Genomic DNA, 24,751 nt, shown 5'->3' on the forward strand with positions numbered 1-24,751 from the left:
CGGCAGGAAGTAAAGAGTCCCGCCCGGCCCGCTTGTTGTGTGCTGTGCGATTTACCGCTTGTGTGATTAGAAACGAGCGCAGGAGAGCTCGGGCGGTTTGTGCGTAACTTTGGGTTAAACAAACGTTTTCTTTCCTCTTCCTTATCAACTCGACTAGGACTTCAGAGCACTCGGGAGGCAAGTCTCGCCCGAAGTTTACTGTTTGGCTGGTAAGTAAAAAGTTTGGATGTCCTGATGATGCAAGTGGGGCCTAAACGCCAGGGAAGAGGGAGAAGGAGGGGGGGGCGGATTAGAGGAAGACAGTACGCCGAGCACACCTGCAGCTCCAAGCGGCTGACTAGCGATCTGCTTGGCGTCGGCACCCCGCTACTGTACGGGCGGGCCATCCTGGGGCTTGTGCATCGCCCGCTCGCGCTCTCTTTGTCGGCTGCCTGGAGTCCCGCCGTGTTCGCCTTTGCGGTTAGCTATTTGTGTGGGCAGCAGGAGATTCCAAGGAGTCATCCCGTAGTTTGCGAGGGTCACCTAAATTACGATAAAGAATTGTTAGCCACTTTTTAAGTCAGGTCGTGAGCTCCATAGACAGCCGTGAATGACGTGCATGTCAGCCTATCAGACGATAAATCCGACGGCGGAAAGCGCAGATGACGAGTAGAATGGCAGGCGTAAAGTAGCCGTTCGAATAATGGTGGAGTATCACAAAGTGATGGGGCTGAGAACGACGTCAAGTACGTAAGTCGGCAGCAGGCAACAGGTTTACGTTTTCAGATGTTGTGCTGTCGTTGTGGCCGCTGAAGTAATGAACGGGACAGCAGCTGCCCGTTGGCCAGGACCGGGTGAGAAGAAATGGATGAAAGAGGAGCCTGTGGGGAGCGGGAGGAGAAGAAGAAGAAGATTCAAGTTCTCCAAGTTCGTCTGAGTAGAAGCAACGAGTCCCTGTATTGATATCTTCAGATCCGAAATCTCTAAGTGAAGCAGCATGTGTCCAATTATATGGAAAGGAAAATCAGCACAGAAGCTTAAAAGCCTTTCCCAGATGTCCTCAGTTATTGTGTTTGCCTCCATGAATTGCTGTTGACAGACTAACATGAGATAACGTTTAATAACCGCTCTAAATTACCGGTTAGTATCTCAATGTCATCCAGACCCGCACTGACCCTCAGTTCTCCACTTGGGCAGCGGACCTGAGTTAGTGGATTGGTCATTTTGAGTGTAAATTCCCCCCCCCCCCCCTTACATTCACCCCCACTGTGAGGTTTGTGCAACAACGCCAAGTCTCGACCAACAGAATTTCCAGAAGAGATGAAGAAAACCTTTATGAAAATCAGGACAGGGTGACATTTGTAAGGCAGCACACACCACAGCAAGAGCCGTTACCTCGAATGGAGAACATGTTTGGGAAATCTCAGCCTGTCAAAATGACCCCAAGGGCAGAGAAAGTGCCAGAAGAACGCCCAGAGAACAGCAGTGTCCGTGACTCCATAGGCCGAGGAGAAGTGGGGTGCATGGAAGAGTAGCGAGGTGCTGTCCAAGAGGAGCATTGGCAAGCAAACAATTGAGAGATCGGTGGCATTTTGGAATGATGACGGATTTGGACATTTGACAGTGAGAACACCAGGGTTCTTCATTTGTCACCTACTCGGTTATACAAGTGCAGCATGTGGTGAAATGTGCAGGAGACGGAGCAGTAAAGTTAACAAATGGACACACTTTAAAAGCGTATTTATCCAAATAAGCCGTACACTTTGAAAGAAGCTGTGAACAGCGTGCCAGTGTGAGCGGGTCCTCCTCAGTCCCGCAGTAAGACATGGCGCTGGTTGAAGAAACTCTACTTACTGGATTTGAACAGGCTGTTGCTTTAAAATGTTCTGGTGACCATCTGTGGCCCCTCCAGCTGAACGGCGACCCAAAACACAAAAGCCAGTCTACAAGCGAGTGGCTGTGAAGTTTGGGTGCAGAAACTCGGCGTCCTGCCTTGTAGCCGCTGAGCCGCCACGTCAGGATGTCTAATGAGCGGCTGATGCTCACAAACCTGCCGGCCTGAGTGAAAGCAACATAGCGGGGACGACGACTCCACGGCGGTGGCTGAGGTCAAATCCTAGGAAGCGTTGAGTTCGGGTTACTACTGCTACACCGGCTCTCGACACTATGGGGGTACGCAGCGTTTCACAGGGGTGTTGTTTAAGTTAAGTCCTGATTTAAAACCTCAGCTTCCCGTTGTCTAGCTTTGCATTTTGTGTGAAGGTCTGAGGCCATTCAAACTGAGGGGGTCAGGACGGGGGCCCAAAGAGACCACCCGCCGCCCCCTCACCTGTCGAGTGTGCGTTCAGATACTTCAGAGTCGTAAAGCCGATGAGGAGCATTGAGTCTTGGCATCGCCTTGCCAAGCGGCTCTGCGTTTGCCCCTTTTGTTAGAGCAGCTTTCTGGGTGGGTGGGTGATTTGGCCTTTCTCATTGGCCGAGGTCACTTTCACGCTGTTAGCCCCTGGAGACGACAAAGGGGGCAAATACTCGAATGTGGCACTTGGTGCCACTGCCCACCTGCCAAGTGGTAAAGTCATCGCAGGAATCATCAGGTGGAGGGGTCCTGTCATCGGATTGGCTGGCCCAGCGCTGACTCACCTGTGGAATGGCCAATAGGGGGAGGCGGCTTGATGGCCGAGGTCTCCAAATGGCATTCTGGGATATCATCTGCTCTGCACTTGGAATATCTCCATTGTACTATTGTATTGTATTGAGGATGACTTGTGTTCTTCATCCTTCCATCTATTATCCAACCCGCTATACCCTAACTGCAGGGTCACGGGGGTCTGCTGGAGCAGGAAATGAACCCTGGGCAGGGCGCCATCCCACCGCAGGGCACACACATTTAGGATGGCCAGTGCACCTCACCTGCATGTGTTTGGACTGTGGGGGGGACACGGGGAGAACATGCAAACTCCATGCACCCAGACGGGTGGTCTTACTGCGAGGCAGCAGCGCCACCACTGCGCCACCGTGACGCCCTCTTGTGTTCTCTTCTGTGTATTTTATGGTGCTGCGTTGACCCCCACCCTACCTGGACAGGGGGGGGCTCTCTTTGAATTTCCTTTGCTGGGGTGGCACCACTTTGTGTTGTAAATTCTTTAGTGTTGTCCTTTTCACTCCTAAACTCTGACGGCTTTGGGCTGCGTTGGTCAGTTCATCGGTGACTGGAGGAGTCGTCACCTCCGTGTGTGTCTTTCATTATTTATTTATTTATTTATTTTTTTACAGGTTACCCAAGAGCCTCCTCGGTCCCTCAAGCTGCCGCTCACCTTACTGAGATCTAACGCACTGAACAATGTCCATGGCACTCAAGCAGGTCTTCAATAAGGACAAGACCTTCCGACCCAAGCGCAAGTTTGAGCAGGGCACTCAGAGGTTTGAGCTTCACAAGAAGGCGCAGGCGTCGCTCAATGCGGGCCTCGACCTGAAGCAGGCGGTGCAGCTCCCGCACGGCGAAGGGCTGCACGACTGGGTGGCCGTCCACGTGGTGGACTTCTTCAATCGGGTCAACCTGATCTACGGCACCATCTGCGAGTACTGCACTGACCAGTCCTGCCCCGTCATGTCTGGAGGCCCCAAGTACGAGTACCGCTGGCAGGACGAGTGCCGATACAAGAAGCCCACGGCCCTGTCCGCCCCCAAGTACATGAGCCTGCTGATGGATTGGATCGAGATGCAGATCAACAATGAGGACATCTTCCCCACTAATGTCGGTAAGCGTTTACACACTCAATGTCGGCGATGCGGGCACTTTGTCGTATGGCCAGAGCCCGTCTGTTTCTTTGTTTTTCCAAATTTAAAATTGAAATGTTTAATATGATGAGGGGATCGAGACGGTGACTTTAAGATGAGGTCGTCAAGAACACGGGGACACAGTTGGCGACTCGTGAAAGGGAAATGTCACACAAACATTAGCAAGGTTTTCTGTACACAAAGAGCGACAGACACTTGGAATAAGTGACCAGGTAGTGTGGTGGGCAGTAAGATGACGGGGACTTGCTAAGAGAACGGGACCGGCGGGCTTTGTGGGGCAGTAATGGCCGGCGCTCATCCAGAGTGTCTGTGACCGGTCGCTGTGGTCGGTACCACAATTCACATTGATTGGCTTGTTTGTACATTCAGGGTGCTAAGGCATGTGGAGAGGACGGGGTCTCGTTCAGAAAGCGGACGCCACTTGAGACCCTAACCTTAAGGTCAATTAAAGAGGTCCCTGATGTTAAGGGGTGGCAGAGTGGTGGCTCTGGGGCTGGAGATCTGCACTGGCAAATCGGAAGGTTGGTGGTTTGAATCCCATAAATGCCAACAGGGACTCTGCTGTGTTGGGGCCTTGACATGTAATTGCTGAGCGCTTTGAGTAGTGAGATAAGCTCTCTATAAATGCAAAGAATTATTATTATGAAGTCACTATTGTAGGGCTAAAATAAGAACCGAAACGTGAAGCCTTCTTCTATACCTAATGTGAAATTATTGTGAAACCACCAAGAGCCGAGAGGAGTAAGCAGCGCTGGTCGGAGTAAAGGCACACTCGGCTCCCACAGGCCCGTTTTAAGACTGCTGGGCCATTGGTGTGCCCTGTGCTCTGTGATGATGATGATGATGGCAGATGGCTACCTGCCTGCCCACCTTTTCATTTACAATACAATACAGTTTATTTGTGTAGAGCCTAAAATCACACAGGAAGTGCCGCAATGGGCTTTAACAGACCCTAACCCTCTTGACAGCCCCCCAGCCCTGACTCTCTAAGAAGACAAAGAAAACTCCAAAAAAACCTAGTAAGGAAAAATGGAAGAAACCTCAGGAGAGGAAATTCAAAGAGAGACCCCTGTACAGGTAGGCTGGGCGTGCAGTGGGGGTCAAAAGAAGGTGGTCAATACAACACAACACAATACACAGAACAGAACAAATCCTCAATTAAAAATGTTTTAGAAGTACGGAGCAGAATTTAACAGTAGATGATATATCCCATAATATGATTTGGATTTGAATAGAGTCCTGGAGACCTCATCCTTCAAGCTGCCTCCCCCTATTGGCCATTCCACAACTGAGTCAGCGCTGGGCCAGCCAATCCGATGACAGGACCCCTCTTTCCCACGATTCCTGCGATCCTCCATCAGAGATGACTTTATCTTAGGCAGGCAAAACAACTTGGCAGGTGGGCCGTGGCACCAAGTGGCACATTTGAGTACCGAGAAGAAAAACAGAATAAGTGAGGGTTAGTAACAAATTCTAACTATCATGTGACTTCTGTTTTAGTGCTAATGACTAACAACAGAGATGCAGTCTGTACAGTTAATCAGCAGCTCTAATCAGGGTGTGCTAAACTGAAGTTGTGAGTCTTCAGCCTGAGACCGAAGGGGCATCTCTTATAGTAGCAGGCAGACCACTGCACAGTTTAGGGGCCCTGTAACTAAAAGCTCGACTTCCCACTGTTATTTTATTAATCCTTAGAATCAGAAGCAGACCGGCATCTTGAGATCTTAATGTGCGCTCAGGTTTGTAAGTCATGATAAGTTCAGACAAGTAAGCTGGATCTCGACCATTTAATGCTTTATATGTTAAAAGAAGGATTTTGAAATCTGCCCTAAACTTAACTGGGAGCCAGTGTAAGGATTTAAGAACTGGAGTTATGTGTTCGTATTTTCTTGTTCTTGTAATAATTCTTGCAGCCGCATTTTGGATTAACTGGAGGCTGTATAAAGAACAGTTTGAACATCCAGTGAACACCGCATTGCAGTAGTCAATCCTACTAGAAATAAATGCATGAATTAGTTTCTCAGAATCCTGTTTATTTAAAAAGCACCTTAATTTCCTAACATTTTTAAGATGGAAAAAGCCTGATTTGGACAACTTTGTAATATGCGCTTTAAATGACCTGCTAGAGTCAAAGATAACTCCTAGATTGCGGGCTGATTCAGTAAAATTGACTGGGATTCCCACTGAGTTAAATGATGACAAAATATTGTTGTGATCAGCATCATTCCCTCCAACAATTAACATCTCTGTTTTATCTGTATTTAAAGACAAGTAGTTCTCATTCATCCACTCCTTTAATTCACTAACACAAGTAATTAAAGACAACATCGGAGAAACTTCATTTGATTTAAATGAAAGGTATAACTGGGTGTCATCTGCATACGAGTGAAAATGAACATTACATGCTTCCACTGGGATCTCTCATTAGGAAACAAAGTGACAACAGTGATGGTCCGAGTTCTGAGCCCTGCAGGACACCATATCTCACGTCTGTGTATAATGATGGAGTCGTGTCAGCACATTTCTGTACATATTGGAATCGATTTGATAAGTAAGAACTGAACAAAGTGAGCGCGGTGCCTGTAAGCCCAACATCATTTTCTAGCCTTTCATTTCATATGCAGTGGTCATAAGTGGAAACGTCTGTTTAGACCTCAACCCTGAGCAGGAAAGCAAAGGTGCAATGGAAGCGACTCTCTGACTGTAAGAGCCACCGGGCTGCGCTCTGAAGCGGACCAGAGAGGGAGAGAGCGGCACTGACTGACTGACTGACTGACTGACTGGCTGACTGATTGATTCCATGTGTGTGAAGTCTGTAAAGTCAGTTCTGCCCACAGTCACACCTAAGCCAGAAGCCACTGTATGTGAAGCTGTCACCGTCACACTCGTGGAGCGAGCCACTGATGTGGCAGACAGTCGCACTTCAGTAACTACAGCTGGTCGTCTTTGTAGGCCTGAACGGCCCGCTTTCGTCTCATTCCTTCTTCACGGAGTCGCATTCTTAATAATTTTGAAAACATTTGAGTGAGAATCTGATGAGTCATCAATATGTGCGCACGCAGACCAAAGGCATCAAAATGTGGCTGGCAGAGGAGTGTGCGCCTATCCCCACCGGTGCCAGCCCTGCATTAGAATGTCACTCGATCACCGTGCCCAGTCTTGTGCCAACACCGACTCACATAGGGCTGGTTTAGTCCCACCAAGTATTCTAAGACTTTATTGCGCCTCCCACGCATGTGAACATCAGCGGCCTGCTGGTTTTCGTGCAGGACGTTTGTCAGCTTCTGGTGACAAAGAGAAAGTGAAAGGTCGCAGCTGGGACTTTGAGCCCCCTTATCACTGCCACCATATCTGGTGACGTGGGGTGCTCTGACCGTCTCAGGAGATCCCGCATGACTGATGATCGTTTATGTCTGTTTCCCTCTGCAAGTGCTTCTCGGAAAAATTGGAGGGTGAGGGTGGCGTTCAGGAAGTGCACAGCAGTGTTGGTGTGTTGGGTGGGCACAGCTGCCTGAAATGCAGTTTGAGTCTGCCACCTTCTCTCTATTTATGCACTGCGTTGGCACAGCTGCCCATCTTTCCAGTGCAGAGATGCGTACAAAGTGACGCCGGATTAGTTCAGTCGTTGAGACTTGGGGTCACATTGGCATTTGTCCCTGTCACATTCACAACAACATGCAGATGAGGTCCAAATGCCATCTCCGAGGTGCTCCTGATTCTGTGCCACTTTTTATTGTTTGTAGGTCAGATGTGAATCGAGCTCCAGCAGGAATGTCTTTGAGGTGACTAAAGAGTTGGGAAGTCCTGGGCCCTGCGCTTGAGGGGATTGGCAGCTGGCCTGGCAGAAGCACAAAGTTCAAAATTAGAATAAGAAAAATACAAAAGCAAAGAATGCTAAAAGAGAATCGCGAGCGTGGCGCCTCATTTATGTGCCTTTACATGTAGGAATGTCCGAGTGAACGTCAAGGGGGACTCGGCTGAGCTCATAGCACTTAAAGGCCGAGTGGCGCTGGCGAGAGCGCTGGCTGTAGGTGAAGGCCGCCTTTTATTATCTGCTTTGAGCCATTCAGCAGCTGTTGTGCTCGCCCCGCTGAGAACTTCCAGTTTTTGTTCTCATTGTGTGTTCGTTCCTCCCAGTCCAAACCCTACCATTGCTACTGGGCTGAGGTTTGAGCCCCTCTTACAGGAGTTTATTTTTTATTTTATTCCCCCACCACACACCTTGGGGTCCTCAATCACTGCGTCCCAAAGTAATCCCTGACAGACTCCTGTCATTATGTGACCTGACGAAACTAAAGGCCGTTTTCTACTTCACACTCTGAGCGCATACACGCACACATCATGGCTGCCACACGCGTACTCTGAAATCAACGTGACACGTGCGCGAGTTGAAGTGTCAGCAAAAAGTCAGGGGGCGCAGTGTGATCAAGTTGGGACGTGACGTCAGTCCCCGTTTACTGTCTACATGTGACAGAGAGCCACTTTGGTGACCCTACAGGATCGATGTGTGCGCTGCGGTGTTTGATGAACGGTGAAGCAAAATGCCGACACACAAATGTATTGGTGGTGCTTTGATATTCAAGTGTCGCATATTCCCCACCGTAAGGACACGATGCGCTGTAAAGGTCTCACATACCACCTTCTGTGCCATCTCGCACCTTCACAACAACATCAACAACAACAACATTTATTTCTATAGCACATTTTCATACAAAAGTAGCTCAAAGTGCTTTACATAATGAAGAAAAGAAAAATAAATAAAAGACAAAATAAGAAATTAAAAATCAGAACACACAATACATCAGAATGTATGACGGCGTATTTGAGCCACAGAGAAAAATGAAGGACACGGTGAAAAGGCCTGTTTAGTGATTAAAGTGGAAACTACGGCTTTGATCTCCAAATGTCCACGTTAGCCTCTAAAGCAGACCGTCGTAAACGTCAGCCAGTTGTTAAGATCGCTATACGGACTGCTGGCAGCAGTGATCGCCACACACAACACGTGACATTTCTGATATTTACAATCCTTAGATTCCTACTTGATGTCACTTTCATGATGAAATGCATTCAGAATATGGTTGTTAAGTTGTTAACTTTGTTTAAATAATGGATACAGTTAATAATTACGCATGTGGGGGCGGCTGCTGCCTCACAGTACCGAGTCACGTTCCCAGTGTTCCCTGCCTGCAGGTCCCCCATTTCATTCCATTCCACAGTGGGCTCCCATTTTCTCTCAAAGATATGCAGATTTGGGGATTTGGTGACACTAAAATGACGCCAGTGTGTGTGTTTGTGTTCACCTTGCGATGAGCTGATGCCCCGTCCATGGATTGTTTGTGCCTCGTACCCCATGCTAGCTGGAATGGGCGCATCCCTGGATTGACGGATGTGATCATTAAACACAGAGATATTGTGCTTAAGGTGTCCTTGGAGTTTAATGGATGTTTCAGGTAATTCCCAGCATCGTGAAGATGGTCGTTTTCTCACCGTGATGGTATCTCGCACTGCCACCTGTTGGAATCCTCCAGATCTACCACTTGTGTAGCAGTGGCATCCACTGGAGCAGGCGTCACGTCACGTCATGTGAAGTATAAACTCGGCCTAAGGGAGTATAAACATCACCAGCCAGACTGTCTGAGCACAATTGTGGTCTTCCTCACTAGCCAGGTTTCTATCCAAGGAGTTTTTGCGAAAAAATATTTAGCGCTTCAAATTTTTTTACCGATATGGCTGATGGAAATGCTAATTATCGATAAAATGTTGTACATGTCGACATAATATTTTTCCGTTTAACTTTAGCGCATAAATTCCATATCGATACTTCAGATGTCGCAAAAACTACATTGGAAACACTTTTTGTCAGAAAAAAGGGCTTTAACGCAAATAAATGTGTCACATTTTCATCACGTGCAATCAAAACGAGAATGGCGGAGCGGCTCGCATGGTCTGATGAAGAGAGTTTTTTTTTTTTGATTAAACATTGTTATTTTGTATTAATTCAAATTTCAGTTTTAATTAAAAACCTTAAGGGAAGCAGGTTAATTCAGTTGTTATCGCACTGTGAAGGGATGTTGAAAGGTAGGCTCACCTGTACAGATCCGATGCTGCAAACACAGCTGCATCATGGGCACTTCCAGGAGTGCCAACGCAAATGTCTCGTATCATGCACCTGTCATCAACAAGGGCCTGGAGAACAATAGATGGCCACCCTTTGCGATTAATGTAATCGCGGTAGCCTTCCGTCGGGGGAAGAATAAGCACATGCGTGCCATCCAGCGCACCGTAAATCTGTGGCACAAGATGCACCAAGGAATTGCGGTATGCAATTTCATTGGCCTCCGCTACAGTCGGAAGTCTGATATAACGCCGCATTAATTTTTCTTTAATAGCGGTGCACACAGCATATACACATCGATGGACGGTAGTTTTACTAACCCCGAAAGTTTCTCCAACTACTCTATACTCGGCGCAGGTTGCCAGCTTGTAAAGGGCGTTGGCAATCCGCTTTTGGGTTGGAACCGGTGGTCGTTGGCAACCTGTGATGGGCGCAACATCAGGACTGATGTATCCACACAACATCTCAAACGTCGGCCGTGTCATTCTAAAATGTTGCAGCCAGAGATTTTCTGTGAAGTGTCTCTCCACCACCTCCTCCCAGAAGGTCTTATTCCGTCGTCTCTTCAATACCCGTGGGTTTCGTCGCACTGGGGTACTTTCTTCGAGCTCTAGGGCTATCAGACAAGCAACTGCTTCATTCTGCTGTCGTCTTCGGATATTATGTACAATTCCAATTATTTGTGAAACTGAAATAACAGTAAGCTGGTCTGAATAATCTCTCCATTTCGTTGTTTCTTTGTTTAGTGGAGGGGGTGTAACGTGGAAAACAAAAGGTAGATAATTTGCGACATATGTATGGAAACGGCTCAAGGGCAGATTTTTTTCGCGATACAACAAAAGTTATGCGACAGTTCGTTTTGGGGGGGGGGGTGACGTCATCACGCACACCATTTTATCGATAAAAAGCCAGTTGGATAGAAACAGGCTGGAGACAGCAAATTTCGCACATTTTTTTTACGTATATTCTGTTTGTCGATAACAAAACGTCGCAAAAAACTGAATGGAAACTTAGCTACTGACAGCCTTAACAGGGAGAAGTCAAGTCAAGTGACCCCCAGGATTCTTGAGGATTCCACGTCTCGCCTGAAGAAGTGGCCCGAGTTGCTGGGGTCATTTTGCTTGCCCTTCTCCCTACACTCATAATGGCTGACGCGGTACGACACCCCACTACTATTTCCTTAGCAGGTACGTTTTTTATTTCAGTGTACAGTGAGGTGACAGAGGTGTTTGCCACCATCTTTACATCCTCTCTTTTTTTTTTTTTTTGACGTTTTGCCCAATGAATGGCTTCAGACCCTTCGATAGGTAAAGGAACCCCAAAGGGACACTTGGTGCACCTTTTAAAACGAGGGCTTCCTTTATACAAGGAGCCCAGTTACCAGCACCCTGTCACCCACGTGAGCGAGTCGCTGCCCTCACAGCTCTGGCATTACTTGGTTCCAGTAAATGATTCCCACCTTTAGCTGCTAGCAATCCCAGCATTCTGCTCCCTCCAGTCTGATATTTGACTTTACGTGTGGCTGTGGAGGAATTTTAGGGGACTCTTCTTTGCATGGGGGAAAAAAAAATGTCCCCCTGTGCCCTCCGCCTGTCTGCCCGTCTGGTTTCCAGTAGCTGGCTGTGTGAGGGCAGCCGTTGATTCACACACTTTGCACTGAAGCCTTTTCTCTGAGTTTCGACAAGTTGCCATTTGTCCAGCTATGAAGAAACGGAAAGCCGTCGTGGAGCTGGCGGCCCATGTGGGTGGCACTGTGTGACCTTACTTCCATATTGTGACCTACGACGGTCCTGAGTGGGCGAGTGAGCAGGAAGTGTGCCCTCACCTCGGGGTCATTGACGTTAGGAGTGCTTCCTGTTTCCTTTTGCGCTTTTAAACTTCTCAGTCTTCTGAAACTGAAACCTCTAACATCAAAGAGGATATGGACAGGAAGGTTTATGGATTTGGTGCCATCTTTATTACTCTGTCATTTAAAAGGGGCCCTTGTGAAGAACACAGTTTTCTGTGCCATCTTAAAGTTTATCATGATTGTGAGCGGGCAGCACGGTGGCGCAGTAGGTAGCGCTGTGCCTCACAGTAAGGAGACCCGTCTGGGTTCGCTTCCCAGGTGCGTGAAGTTTGCATGTTCTCCCCGTGTCAGCGTGGGTTTCCTCCAACAGTCCAAAGACATGCAGGTCAGGTGTATTGGCCATCCTAAATGTGTGTGCGTGTGCCCTGCTGTGGGATGGCGCCCTGCCCGGGGTTTGTTTCCTGCCTTGTGCCCTGTGTTGGCTGGGATTGGCTCCAGCAGACCCCCGTGACCCTGTTAGGATATAGCAGGTTGGATGATTGTGAGCAAATCCTTTTGACTTGAAACCCACCCAGCCAGTCCTTCACAGCCATTTCAGCGTTTCACTGTCACTGGACAGATTGGCCTTTGCTCAAAGACACCACTTCAGCCATTTTGTCAGGAGTTCGTATCATCAATCTGTCCATAAATCTAAAAGTCAAATCCCACCGAGACACTCTTCACAAAATCTCCTGAACCAGGAGGACTTGGGACTTGACATTGGGAATGTGGGTTACCCTCAGCCCATTGCTGCTCACTAAGAAACGGTTTTCAAAATTTCGTGGTCCAAGCACGTTCTGTCTGTATGTCTGTCCGCTTTTCACGAGAGCGTTACGTAACGGATTTAGATCGGGTCGTTTTCTATACTTTGCTTGAACTTTCCGGTTGATTTTGCAACTTCTCTCATCGTGCTAAGGACCAGAGCTCGCTTGTGGTACCGATGTATTTATACAAGTCCGAGAGACTGGCAGGGGGGCCGGGACCTTCCTCCGTTCGAATTGCTCTACCTCTCGCCACAATACAATACAATTTATTTTTGTGTAGAGCTCAAAATCACACAAGAAGTGCCACAATGGGCTTTAACAGACCCTGCCTCTTGACAGCCCCCCAGCCCTGACTCTCTGAGAAGACAAAGAAAAGACCCTAGTAGGGAAAAAATGGAGAAACCTCAGGAAAGGAAATTCAAAGAGAGACCCCTTTACAGGTAGATTGGGGGTCAGCACAATACACAGAACAGAAGAAATCCTCAATACAATATAAAAATACAAATATTACAAGTACGGAGTAGAGTTTAACAGTAGATGATATATCCCATAATATGATTTGGATTTGTGTAGAGTCCTGGAGACCTCGGCCATCAAACTGCCTCCCCCATGTAGCCATTCCACAGCTGAAGTAGCGCCAATCCGATGACAGGACCCCTCTACCCGACGATTCCTGTGATCCTCCATCAGAGATGACTTTACCTTAGGCAGGCAAAACAACTTGGCAGGTGGGCCGTGGCACCAAGTGGCACATTTGAGTACCGAGAAGAGAAACAGAATTGGTGAGGGTTAGTATCCAATTATAACTATCATGTGACTTCTGTTTTAGTGCTAATGACTAACAACAGAGATGTAGTCTGTACAGTTAATCAGCAGCTCTAGTCAGGGTGTGCTAAACTGAAGTAGTGAGTCTTTAAAAGCTGAGACCGAAGGGGCATCTCTTATAGTAGCAGGCAGACCACTCCACAGTTTAGGGGCCCTGTAACTAAAAGCTCGACCTCCCACTGTTATTTTATTAATCCTTGGAATCATAAGCAGACCAGCATCTTGAGATCTTAATGTGCGCTCAGGTTTGTAAGTCACGATAAGTTCAGACAAGTAAGCCGGACCTCTGCCATTTAATGCTTTATATGTTAAAAGGAGGATTTTGAAATCTGCCCTAAACGTAACCAGTGTAAGGCCACGTGTTGGAGCGCACCTTGTTCAGCAGACATTACCATCTACAGATTGTTACCGTTTGACGTTTTTGAGAGAGAGAGATCAGAGCTCTGTGTGTTTTAGAGGGTATCTGCTGATTGGCAGAGATACCACAGCCATGTGCCCTTCTCCCCATGCGGGGAACGCTCTCCGGTCAGAGCTCAACACGATCAGATACAGTGCCAACGTCTATTGATTTTTAAACTTTGTCCTGTTTCATTACTATGTGGGCACAGCCACGGGGTACAGCTAGTTATTATATATACTGTGGGGCTCTGGCTCGCCAGCCTTCATGTGGGCACTATGTGCTCGTTATTTCTCTGCCACTTGTGACGAATTGCGCTGTGCTTTTGGATAAACAATATCAACTCTGTCTTTGATGTCACCGTCGTTCCAAACTATTATCGCTGACAATTTCGTTACATGTTGGTTTATTATCTATGCCAGTTTGATCTTTCAGATTCATACAGAAATCTAAGAACTTCTTTGTCGGTGTTTTTCAGGTAAGTTTTGTGTAAAGTGCGATACTTTTAGACGTATGGATTTGTCTCCATTATTGGCTGTAGAATTTCTAACACGTGTGATCGTTGAACTCTCTCGATTCTTTGTTGCATCGCCTCTCCGTGATCATAAATATACACCTGACCCAATTGAGGTTTCTTTGAAATTAAACTTGTCGCAGCTTTAATTATCCTCCTAGCGTCGGGCCCTGAATCGTGTAAGTCTGAGCACTGAATGATGCGACCGTAAACAGATTATTATTGTAGATTTGGATATTTTGCCTGAAGCGTTTGTGGATTTGACTTTCACCAAACAACAAATCTTTGAATTCTCGTGGCTACGCACGCCTCTTCACTGGGAGGCAACACGAATTAGACGATCTCCAGGTCTTCATACTTGTGTCCCATCCCCTACAGTATGTCTGGATATTCGCACTCTTTTCGCTGTCCTGTTATTTCACGGAGTAATAATCTCCATTTGTAACCCTAATGTGATCTTCACTATCATAATCTCGAACCTGCTCTGCATGTGTTGATCACGGCAGCATTTTTGAATTCTTTACGATGTTCTACTTTGTCGTCTACTCTTTGTCTTTTATTTCCGGCCCGCTTGGACCTGTTTGGTTTTCAGTTCCACTTGGTCCAGGCTGATTAGAACTTTCCTTGTTTTCCGTATTTGCACTTTGATTATTTATTGTTGTTTGTTGAATTCTTTTCTCTCCAACGCTTTCAGGCCTCTCTTCGACGCGCTGCCCTTTCTTCTTTGCTTAGTCTGTCTGACAGTAACATTCACACGAGTGGCAGGCCGGTGGGCCGTGGACCGCAGTTCAGTCTCTTGGCACAAAGTCTCGTCTCGCAGGACTTGAAATTCTCTTTCTGATAAAGTCTCGTCTCGTCACCGGGATTTTTGTATTTTAATTGAGAGATTAGTCTTATTGGGACGTGACGTTCCTCTCAACTGTCTGAACAGCGTGTCGTTATTACACAAGAGGGTCCCGATGAGACCACCTGCAGTAACGATTTAAAATATGGATTAAAACAAAAGCTACATTCCATCATGAAGACGGTGCTCTGAATTGAATAGAAGTGGTTGGCATGCAGGTGATTGAAACTTGGCCTGCTTGGGGTCCCCAATTTTTAACAAGTCCCACTGACGAGGGAGACGTCTTTGGACCCCTGGACGTTTAGAACGTTTTCAGTAAGTCGAAGGTGTGGAGGTCCTGAGTCGAGTGAAGCCCCTCATCACAGCACCGTCTCACTTTCAGCTTGTCATTGAAGCAACAGAAGACCCCAAATCGGCAGCAGTTGTGACAGTTAAGAGTGACCCTCTAAAGTGTGAAGGACTTCACAGAGCCAGCGCTGACATCACTGAGCGGGAACTCATTTGATTAGAAATACGAACAGGAAGTTGGCCCAGAAACCCCGGGGGGGTCTTATTAGCTTCATGTCTGGCTGATTCGGTTCAATTCACTTTTATTGTCCCCAGAGGGAAATTTGGTTTGTCATTAGGCTTTAGAAAGTGACCCCCACATAACATTAAAAACACGTCAACTTGGTACAAATGAGGACAACACAAAGGTGACCACAACAGCTAAGAAGAGACGCTACACCTGAAGCTCGACTGGACCGGTGATCGATGCGAATGCCAACTGTCCACCCTAATAAACGTCCATGGGCTCGACTCGCAGGACAAAGTGGACTTGTGTCCCTGCCGTCCTCGCACTGATCTGGGGCTGGGCATTCGAGCACTCGCTGGCACACATCGTCTCCACCATCAGCAGCCCGAGTACAGTGGTGATGGCAGCACAGAGTGGTGACTTGGTAGGCACACGGACACTCGTGACTTATGAGGAGCTCTGCTGTGCCCCAGGTTGGCGTTTCACATGCTTGTGGTTTTTGTTGTTTTTGTTTCCGCTTGTATTTTTCTAGCGGTGAGACGCACCCTGGTTTGGAGGCGCTGCGGATGCCACGATTGTCCGCTGGCGTTAATGTGGACGTACTGATAGCGATGTGGCAACACTGATTCTGGTTTGCATACACTGAAGTTGCACTTTGCATATCCGAGTGATTGAGTTTCCTTCCTTTATGTTTCATAAGTCGTCATGTCGGCCTCGGCTGCCACCTCTGCCCGAGGGGGAGCACAAAGTCGTGAAATGAAGATCTGGATAAAGTCGCGAGGCCGCTGGTGTGGAGCAGTTCATATTTCAGACGGCAGTGTGTTGCTGTTACCTCGTCTTATATTGGCATATAGACAGACCCCCGTGCCCATGTGTGCCGCAGAAGTAGACCTCCTGTCTGGCCATCTGTTTTAATATGCGTATCTAACGGGCGCTGGCCTGCCATCTTTATATACGTACTGTGGCACATCCAGCACGTAGCCTCTAACACATCGTGATCAGCACCCGAGTGCTCTGTTCTTGCTGAGAGTTTTTATCTCCCAAAGGTGGTCCAGCCAGCGGCCCGACTGAGGGTGGTCTGCCCAGTGGTTTGGGGGCCCCGGGTGACTCCTTTTCTCATCTGCCACCTTTTGAAGCGCAGCGGGTACGGCCTGACTCCTCCCTGTGTGTGTGTGTGTGTGTTAACGCAGGTCCCGTGTGGCAGACGGTGTTAATGCACCTGAGTCCACGAGTTTTCCGTGTGCTTCTCCCTGGCATTTTCTGTCTTTGAAAAGTGGCATCACATTCTGTGCCATGCCCAGAACACAGTGATATTTCTGCTGTCCTCTCCTGCCAACATGTCACTATAATAAGCACACGTCATTGTCATTAACGGCCAGTGCTGCGCTCTTCTGCTGAATGTCCTGTGCTGAGTACACACGGAGCTCCACTTTCATCCACTGTTTTATGCCACCCACTGGCCTGCCCACCTGACCCCCGGGTGCCACTGGGTTAGGAGTCCACTAATAGACGAATCTTTACATTTATTGAGCGTTTATCTCGCTACTCAAAGTGCGCAGGGAGGGCCCAGGAAGCGAACTCCCAGTCTCCTTACTGCAGAGCAGCAGCACCCCCACTGCCCACTGTGCCACCTGCATGGATCCACATCACGGAATGACTACACAGTGTGTGCCAGTATAATGGATTATTTGTATAACTGTAATTAAAGCAGACGTACCCACCGGGATTAGCGCTCAAATTAGCCGACCTCTCCTGAACCTCCAGAAGCACAGCGCCGTCTTGTCACTCACTCGCCCAGTGGTGGCACCAGTGCCAGGCAAACGCAGCACGAGACTTGGCTTCTTCCTATCTGCATTAACTCGCCAATCGGGCCAAACCACACAGCATTCTGGGTAGTTCAGTTAAAGGGCTCGGCTGACTTGCTGCTCTCTGCACAAACTCCTTCTAGTGTCCCATGATGCTTTGCCTTCTGGTAAGGTGTTGTGTTCAAAATCCAAACTGGAAGAATTTCATGCCGTGTACCAGTTTGGCCAGTGTGCCCCCCAGCACTTTTTTATGGTTTTGTACACTTTTTTTTTTTTTTTTTTTTTTTTTGGTTTCTTTTGTCATTTCACTTTGTTTGAAAGTTTTTAGTTTTCAGTCCCTTTTATTTATTGACGTGATGCCATGGCCTCGATTGTCCCATCGGTCACATGACAGGGTGTCCCGTTGTGCCTATCGGTCAGTTCTCGATCGCGATTGTCCATTTTCAGACAGCTCGGCCGTGCTCTCGGTCCTTCCTGTTTCGTTTGCTCGACTCCTTTCTTCCTCCCTCTTCATTTTGCCCCTCGTCTTTGGTTTGCCTGATCATTTTGCCTCTTGTGTTACTCGCCTGGTTTCTCGCTTCCGATGCTTGGCAGCTGGCGTAATCGTCACAATTGTCCTCGGCCTTGGTGTCCTGTTACACTCCTAGGATGGATGTGCCTGCTTGACGGAGCTAACAGGGGAGTTGGGTGGAAAGCGGCACTCGGGGGGGCTTCTGAGCTGTTACTGAGGGTCCTTGTGAGTTTGGCGTAGCGGTTAAGGGGACTCGACGCCCGCTGGTTATCTCGATAGTGACGTCGCCTGCCTGTGCTCCCCTTTATGAAGGTCGCCTGTCAAGACCTGTCCTCATGCAGCGGTAAGCCACTGTCCCCTGTCCAAAGGCGCTCACCTTCTTCTTCGTCATCTTATTGCTACTCTCCATGCCTTATTGCTAACTGCTCTTCATCTCTCGCCCATCCATCTCCTCCTTCTTGGTCTTTGCCGTTCCTCTTTGTGCCCTGCTGTCCATTTGACTTCATTTCCCTCTGCCGTTGTTCTCAGCCTTCGTTCTCGACTTCGTCTCTTGTGGTCCTCACTTTTCCCTCCCCTCTGACTGCCCCCTTGGTCTTCATCACCTCCAGTTTTCATATCTGTTGCTCTTTCATGGCCCACATACATTAGAGAGGGTCCGGCCGCTGTTTGGTGGTGGACCCCCAGTCCTCTTTCACATGCTTTGCCTCTTGGTGGTCCCCTGTCTTTTGCTATTTAACAGGCGTCCCCTGCCTTCATTCTCTCCTGCAGTTGGCACCAAGACCCCGCTTTGGTCCTTCGTCTTGCCCGCTCCCTGAGCCTTTAGCACTTGATTCCCATCTGTTCCAGTTTGTAATCTCCAAGTCGGTTGTTACCTTCATCTCCATGGAGTCCATCATGATGAGGAATGATGGAGGGCTTGGTGCTGACCCTTGCTGTAAACCAGATTTCACTCCGGAAGCAGCAGTTGTCCTGAAACGTTGACATTTATTTATCCAAAGCGACTTCCATTCCAACATTTGAGATACAATTGGTTAGATCCAAACTAGAGCACAGGTGGGTTAAGCGACCTGCTCGGGGTCACACAGTGGTGTCAGTAGTGGGATTTGAACCCACAGTCTCAGGGTTTGAAGTCCAGAGCCTTTGCCCCTGTCCCACACGTTGTACCTTTGGCTCTCCGTAAAACGCCATCACCATTGTGATCTGGTGGCATCGGTCTGCTGCTTCACGATGCTCAAGGTGATGGAGTCCACAGTTTAAAGGTGCCATGTGGAGTGAAGGTCTCCTGTATTACCAACTGGAAGTGAGCCCAGTTGTACCAACACAACCAAAGAAGGCTGATTGTCCCTTTTTAGTAACCCGTTGGTGTGCCTTGGGGGGCGTTGATTGTGCCGTGTGCCACTATCAGATGTGGTGTCAGTGCCTCTCTGAAGACCACCATTCAGTGCGAAGTCTAAGTAAGCATGACGAGGGTGGAGAGTTCGGCATTCAGGCTTCACGCAAATCAAGGGAGTGAGGAAACAAGACCACAAGGGCAGCGGGCATAAAGGGGCATTGATCTGGAAATGGGCGCAGAACAGGGGCATGCAATTAACTTAAGGCCTTGTGATTCTCATCGGAGACGGGAACAATGTGCTGAATTGTCGGAGCTCGAGCCCTCTGGCCTGCTCTTCTGTGACTTTCATGATGTCAGAGATGTTGCTAAGTGGCTTTGCCATCCGCCTGCCTGCGTGTCTCGTGTAAGAAGTGAAGTGTCAGTGCGAGGTCACTTGATGCCAGCCTGGCCCCACTGCACACCCTTCATCATTGAGCCGAGGGCTGGGGTTGAGGCTGACTCCTTGCGTGACATTTGTCTTCATCTGTCAATGTGCTGCGCGGTCGGTGACAGCTCTGTCATGTCCGCAGTTCTGTACTGATGGCATCTGTGTCTTTAGGAAATAACGTGATACAAAAGTGGCGGTGTGGGTAACTAAAAGGTATTCGCTGCGTCAGACTCTTCATTGGAGCAGTTTGGACGACGGCAGGCCAGGCCACTCAGCCCGGGCTGACCCAGTGTGACTGTACATGGGTGACAAAGTGCCACTCAGCCCGGGCTGACCCAGTGTGACTGAACGCGGGTGACGAAGTGCCACTCAGCCCAGGCTGACCAAATGTGACTGAACACGGGTGACAAAGTGCCACTCAGCCCAGGCTGACCCAGTGTGACTGAATGCGGGTGACAAAGTGCCACTCAGCCCGAGCTGACCAAATGTGACTGAACACGGGTGACAAAGTGCCACTCAGCCCAGGCTGACCAAATGAACACGGGTGACAAAGTGCCACTCAGCCCAGGCTGACCCAGTGTGACTGTACATGGGTGACAAAGTGCTGACCACCATAGCCACTGGAACACAGCAGGGCGCCGTTGGCTGAAGCTGAGCTGAGCTGGTGAGTTTGTTCAGAAGATCCGTCGGTCCATTCCTGCCAGTTGTATGAAGGTGGCACCGTGATGTGGCCTTGGCCTTCGTTTCATACTTTGGTCACCGTGTCATCTCTCAGAAGCGGCGCGCACACTGAGGTTTGGGTTTTGTCGTGGAAAGCTTCGACTGGGGGGGTGCGTGGGGTTGGTAAGTGAATGTGCCAGGCCATAGTTGGCACTCTCGTCATGGTAGTTGGAGTGTGTGCTTCTTTAACAGGGGGTGATGGAGCCACACAGGCTTGGAGCATTTGGTGTCACGGCCACATTTGACCTCGGGGTGTTGGTGGCACTTTGGCGTGTCCTCTCTTTGTCTCCATTGAACTTCACTCTTCGTTTTCTTAAGACCCCCATTTTAGCGCTCGTCCTGTTCCCAGCTGTCCGTTTTGTTCCCCTCAGCACACCGATGAGGTCCACTCATTCACAGCTCGTGTTTTTTGTAATGGTGCACTGCGTTGCTCCACACACAGACCTGCATGAGATGGGAAGCCCACCCCTAGCTTGTTGCCTAGCAGCCACCGTTTCCTGCAGCTGAGGCTGACCACACGCGCACTCCAAACGCTGCAGAGGAAGGTGCAGAGCCGAGTGAGCGCCCGCGGGCGGAGGTTTGTGTGCTCATGATGGGAAACGACGATCGCTTCCTGACTAGAAGACTGTATTTAAACCCAAAAAGACTGGCAAACTCTTTTACACCTGAAATAGCAAGTTGTCTGTGCCCAAAGTACCCATGGAGGACCTCGCGGTTACCACACCTCACTGCCGAGGCACCAGTGCCCATGAGACCAGGGGCTTTTCTAACAAAGGCTACTGCTTGATTGTCCGGACCACATTTGCTTGAAGTATTTTTTTATCTCCTGCTGGGACATCTTTGTGAAGACCAAACGTAATGAAATCTGCTTGGCACCGCGTGGTGACGCACGTCCTGGGGGGCATTGGAAAAGAGACCCTGGCGTCGAGGGGGTCTGTGGACCAGTAAGAAGAGGCGGAAGTGTGTGTGCCGACAGCATCAAATATTAGCATTAAAATCATCAGTGCGTATTCTCCAACTCGAGTGACCAGTGAATGAGTTATGATCAGGGGTCCCTTAAAGTGGCAACAAATAAGGGGGGGGGGGGGGGGCAAAGAAATCCTCCCCCGTCCTTTAACTTCTCGTGTTTCACGATCCCAGTAACACACAGCTCAAAGAATTACAAGAGTCGATGTCCGAGACCACCAGATGCCGACTTGAGGGGCAGTTCCAGCAATTAGAGCCCAGGCTCGCGGGCAGAAATGGCAAACCTCCTCATTTTTTGTTCACTAAATTAAAGTCCAATTTTTATTGCCCCCCCCAATCACCTTTATCTGAAGATGATGTGTCAATAATCTATATAATAAAAGCCCAGCGCGGTGTCCGGGTCCGCGTTCCTTTTGGCTGTATAGCCGCCCCCAGTCCGTCCCCTCTCACAATTCCTGCTTACCCCCCTCCGTTCTTTCCCCTTTGATTTTATTTTTCCTGTTCCCGAAAATCTTTTCAAAAGAAAAGTAAAGAAGATAGACAGAGCGTCACATTAACGTCTTCTCCCCTCTGCCTATTAAATAATAAATGAAATCGATTATAAATTATTAACACAAAGTAAATGAAATAAAAAAATCACAAAAGAAACAGAAACCACAACCTACCCTTACAGCGTCCACCGCGCTTCTGGCGTTAGAGCCAAAAACGTGGTGCATGCAGGTTAGGAGGTGTGACGCTAATTAACGCCCGCACTACAACAGATTATATTGTTGATGTACTATTAACTATTTACAGGGATCAACTCTTTTGGGGTTGACGTCGGACTCCTGAGGTTTCACAGCTAATGGCCGCGTCACACAGTGAAGTTCATGCAGGTTCAGTTCACCTGTGCGCAGAAGCCTGGAAAAACTCATTCTGGGATAGAACATGGAAAAGGGGGCTGTGGGTAGTCGGCCCTGACTGGCACACACTTTGGGGGTCCTTCTCAGCTGCTACAATCCCATGGCCTGGCAGTGAGACCACCGGTGGGGCTCGAGACAACTTGTGTCGTCGGAGGTGACGAGTGCAGGAGGTGTTAACCTTTGACCCCAGATGGGCCGGCGTGAGCCCGCAGTGGGAAAGTGGGGGCGGGGCAACAGTGAAGGGGGCTGTGGAGTAACCCAATGGGGGGGGGGCAACTCCCTAATCTTAGAGGTTAGTGTTTCACTCACAGCTACTGATCTGTCAGTTTACTACTTGAATTAATCGGGGGGTTCAATAAAGACAATACACTTCGAGTATTTTATTCCAAATTTGCCCAAAAACGTGCGCCGTAACGAGTCTGTAAGGTGAAGCTCAACGCCTGCGAGGCCGCTGACTGAAGTCAATCTCGAGTGATCGAACGCTGATGGGCATCAACAGGACGAGGGTCACAGCACGTCCATTGCCATCGTTAGCCCAACTGCCATTGGGTGCGGTCAGTTCATTGATTACGGAGTCACAGATAGAATAAGATAACCGGAGAGCCGGAATTCAAAACTGGCGTCTTTACAGTGGGTTTGGTGTAAAGGGGGCACAAGGAAACATTTGCCTTTAAATGTTCTCCACTGGGCACCTGGAGCAAAGCCCTTAACCTGAAAAGTGCTCCAGGGCCGCCGAACAATGGCTGACCCCCCAGTGGTCCTGTGAGAAGGGCAGCGACCCCTCTGGGATTAATTAATAAAAGTAAATGAAGGGAGTGTCATGAGTGACAACTCTGAAACGGCTCGATGGCAGCAAAGACCACCCAGTTCAGGTCTCCTTTTCAGACCCCCAGTGCTGGATGGCACTACTCGGATCATCCCAGGAAATCCTCTGCAGGTGAAGTCATGCGCTTGAGTGAGTCAGGTGTGAGTTTGGGAAGAAGGTGACACTGGGAGAGCTGCTGCCGGGTGGGAATGACGTGGAGGGCACCATTCCACCAGCGGGTGAACACACATCACAATTGTGCTCCTGTGCCCGGAGAGCCCGTTTTTACAAGACCCCAGTTTCTTACCGGACCTTGTGTTTTAAGGACTCCACATGATTGAGTCCTCCTCCTCCTCATTTACACCCTCTGTGCCACTTTTGAAAACGTGACTGACGTTACCCTTGGCCAGTGAAGTGACATACTTGATTCAGAACAAGGCAAGTAGTCCCTGATAAAAGCAGTTTGTATCCCAGATGTTTATCGGGTACATCAACACACACAGAGCTACCTACCTACCTACGCACGCACGCATGTGAGGCAGTCACGGTGACGGCCGTGTCACCCCGCATCACTTCAGATCGTCTTTTCTCTGTCACAGTCGAGCCTGAAATGGCACCAGCCGGTTTCATTTTTTTGACACCCCTTGTTGGTTGACTGCCCCTCTTTCCCCTGACTGGTTTTCAGTAACCCGTGAGTTTGTGTACGGCATGCCCAGGGTCGCGTTCATGCCTTATGTTCTTGGCACAGGAAGTCTTAACATTTAGGTACAGTAAGTGACATGCTAACCCTAACCCTAATCCTCCCCACTTTCCTCTCTTTCAGGTACCCCCTTTCCAAAAAACTTCATGCAGGTGGCCAAAAAGATTCTGTCGCGCCTCTTCCGGGTCTTCGTTCACGTGTACATCCACCACTTCGACCGCGTGAACATGATGGGGGCCGAGGCCCACGTGAACACCTGCTACAAGCATTTCTACTACTTTGTGATGGAGTTCAACCTCATAGACCAGAAGGAGCTGGGGCCTCTGGTAAGCTGTCTGTCTGTCCGTCCGTTACGCTCGCTGGCGTTCACGGGGGGCCGCCGCACTAAAGGATTTCTCGATTTCCTCCCAACAGAAAGAAATGACCCTGCAGATGTGTCATTGAGAAGCGGCGTGCACTCGTCCAGCTGTGTGACGTTAAGAGACCACTTGGGAGACAGAGAATTTATTTTTATATCTGTATTTGTATGTACATAGAGTTCTGTGCAGTTGTCTGTTTTTATAATAGAGTTTGACTTTTTAGGACATTTTCGTTTCCTTGATCTTTGCTCCCACTGGCGAGCAGACGCCCCGACGTATTTAACGATGAGAGAGTCGCACCGTCCAGTTTATGTAGCCCACTCCTGCTCTTGGTGACGACCGATGGGAGGAGACCAACAAGAACAAGCTGGCGATGGAGACCCTTTACGCTCGGCCCCTTTCAGAGCTCCCACACGGCCCACCTCGAGAGCGCCGCTCATTGGTAACGGGTGGGAGTGTTGGCCTCCTTCACCCAGAATTCCCTCCTGAGAGGCTGTCGGGTTTACCTTAGTGACACAAAGGAAGGACGACATGTTGAGATGTGTGCCAGTGCTCACGTCTGTACGTGTGTGTGTGTGTGTGTGTGTGTGTGTGTGTGTGTCGTGTTTGTGTTGTGTTCCCCCCCCCAATATATATATAATACTG

The 24,751-nt window shown here is 48.9% G+C and overlaps 1 protein-coding gene across 2 annotated transcripts; it reads left to right on the forward strand.

The window, feature by feature from the left end:
- mob3a (MOB kinase activator 3A) lies at nt 1–24,751 on the forward strand. Of its 2 annotated transcripts, none has more exons than XM_051935027.1 (4): nt 1–228; nt 3,263–3,737; nt 23,871–24,073; nt 24,162–24,751. In XM_051935027.1, the coding sequence occupies exons 2-4, from the start codon at nt 3,320–3,322 to the stop codon at nt 24,189–24,191; spliced, it is 651 nt and encodes a 216-aa protein (XP_051790987.1). In that variant the 5' UTR covers nt 1–228; nt 3,263–3,319; the 3' UTR covers nt 24,192–24,751. The 2 variants fall into 2 exon arrangements, with proteins under 2 accessions (XP_051790987.1, XP_028672499.1); XM_028816666.2 differs by having other exon boundaries at nt 1–209; nt 3,253–3,737.

The sequence above is a fragment of the Erpetoichthys calabaricus genome, chromosome 12 (genome assembly GCF_900747795.2).
Source record: "Erpetoichthys calabaricus chromosome 12, fErpCal1.3, whole genome shotgun sequence".
In the NCBI taxonomy this organism is placed as follows: domain Eukaryota; kingdom Metazoa; phylum Chordata; class Cladistia; order Polypteriformes; family Polypteridae; genus Erpetoichthys; species Erpetoichthys calabaricus.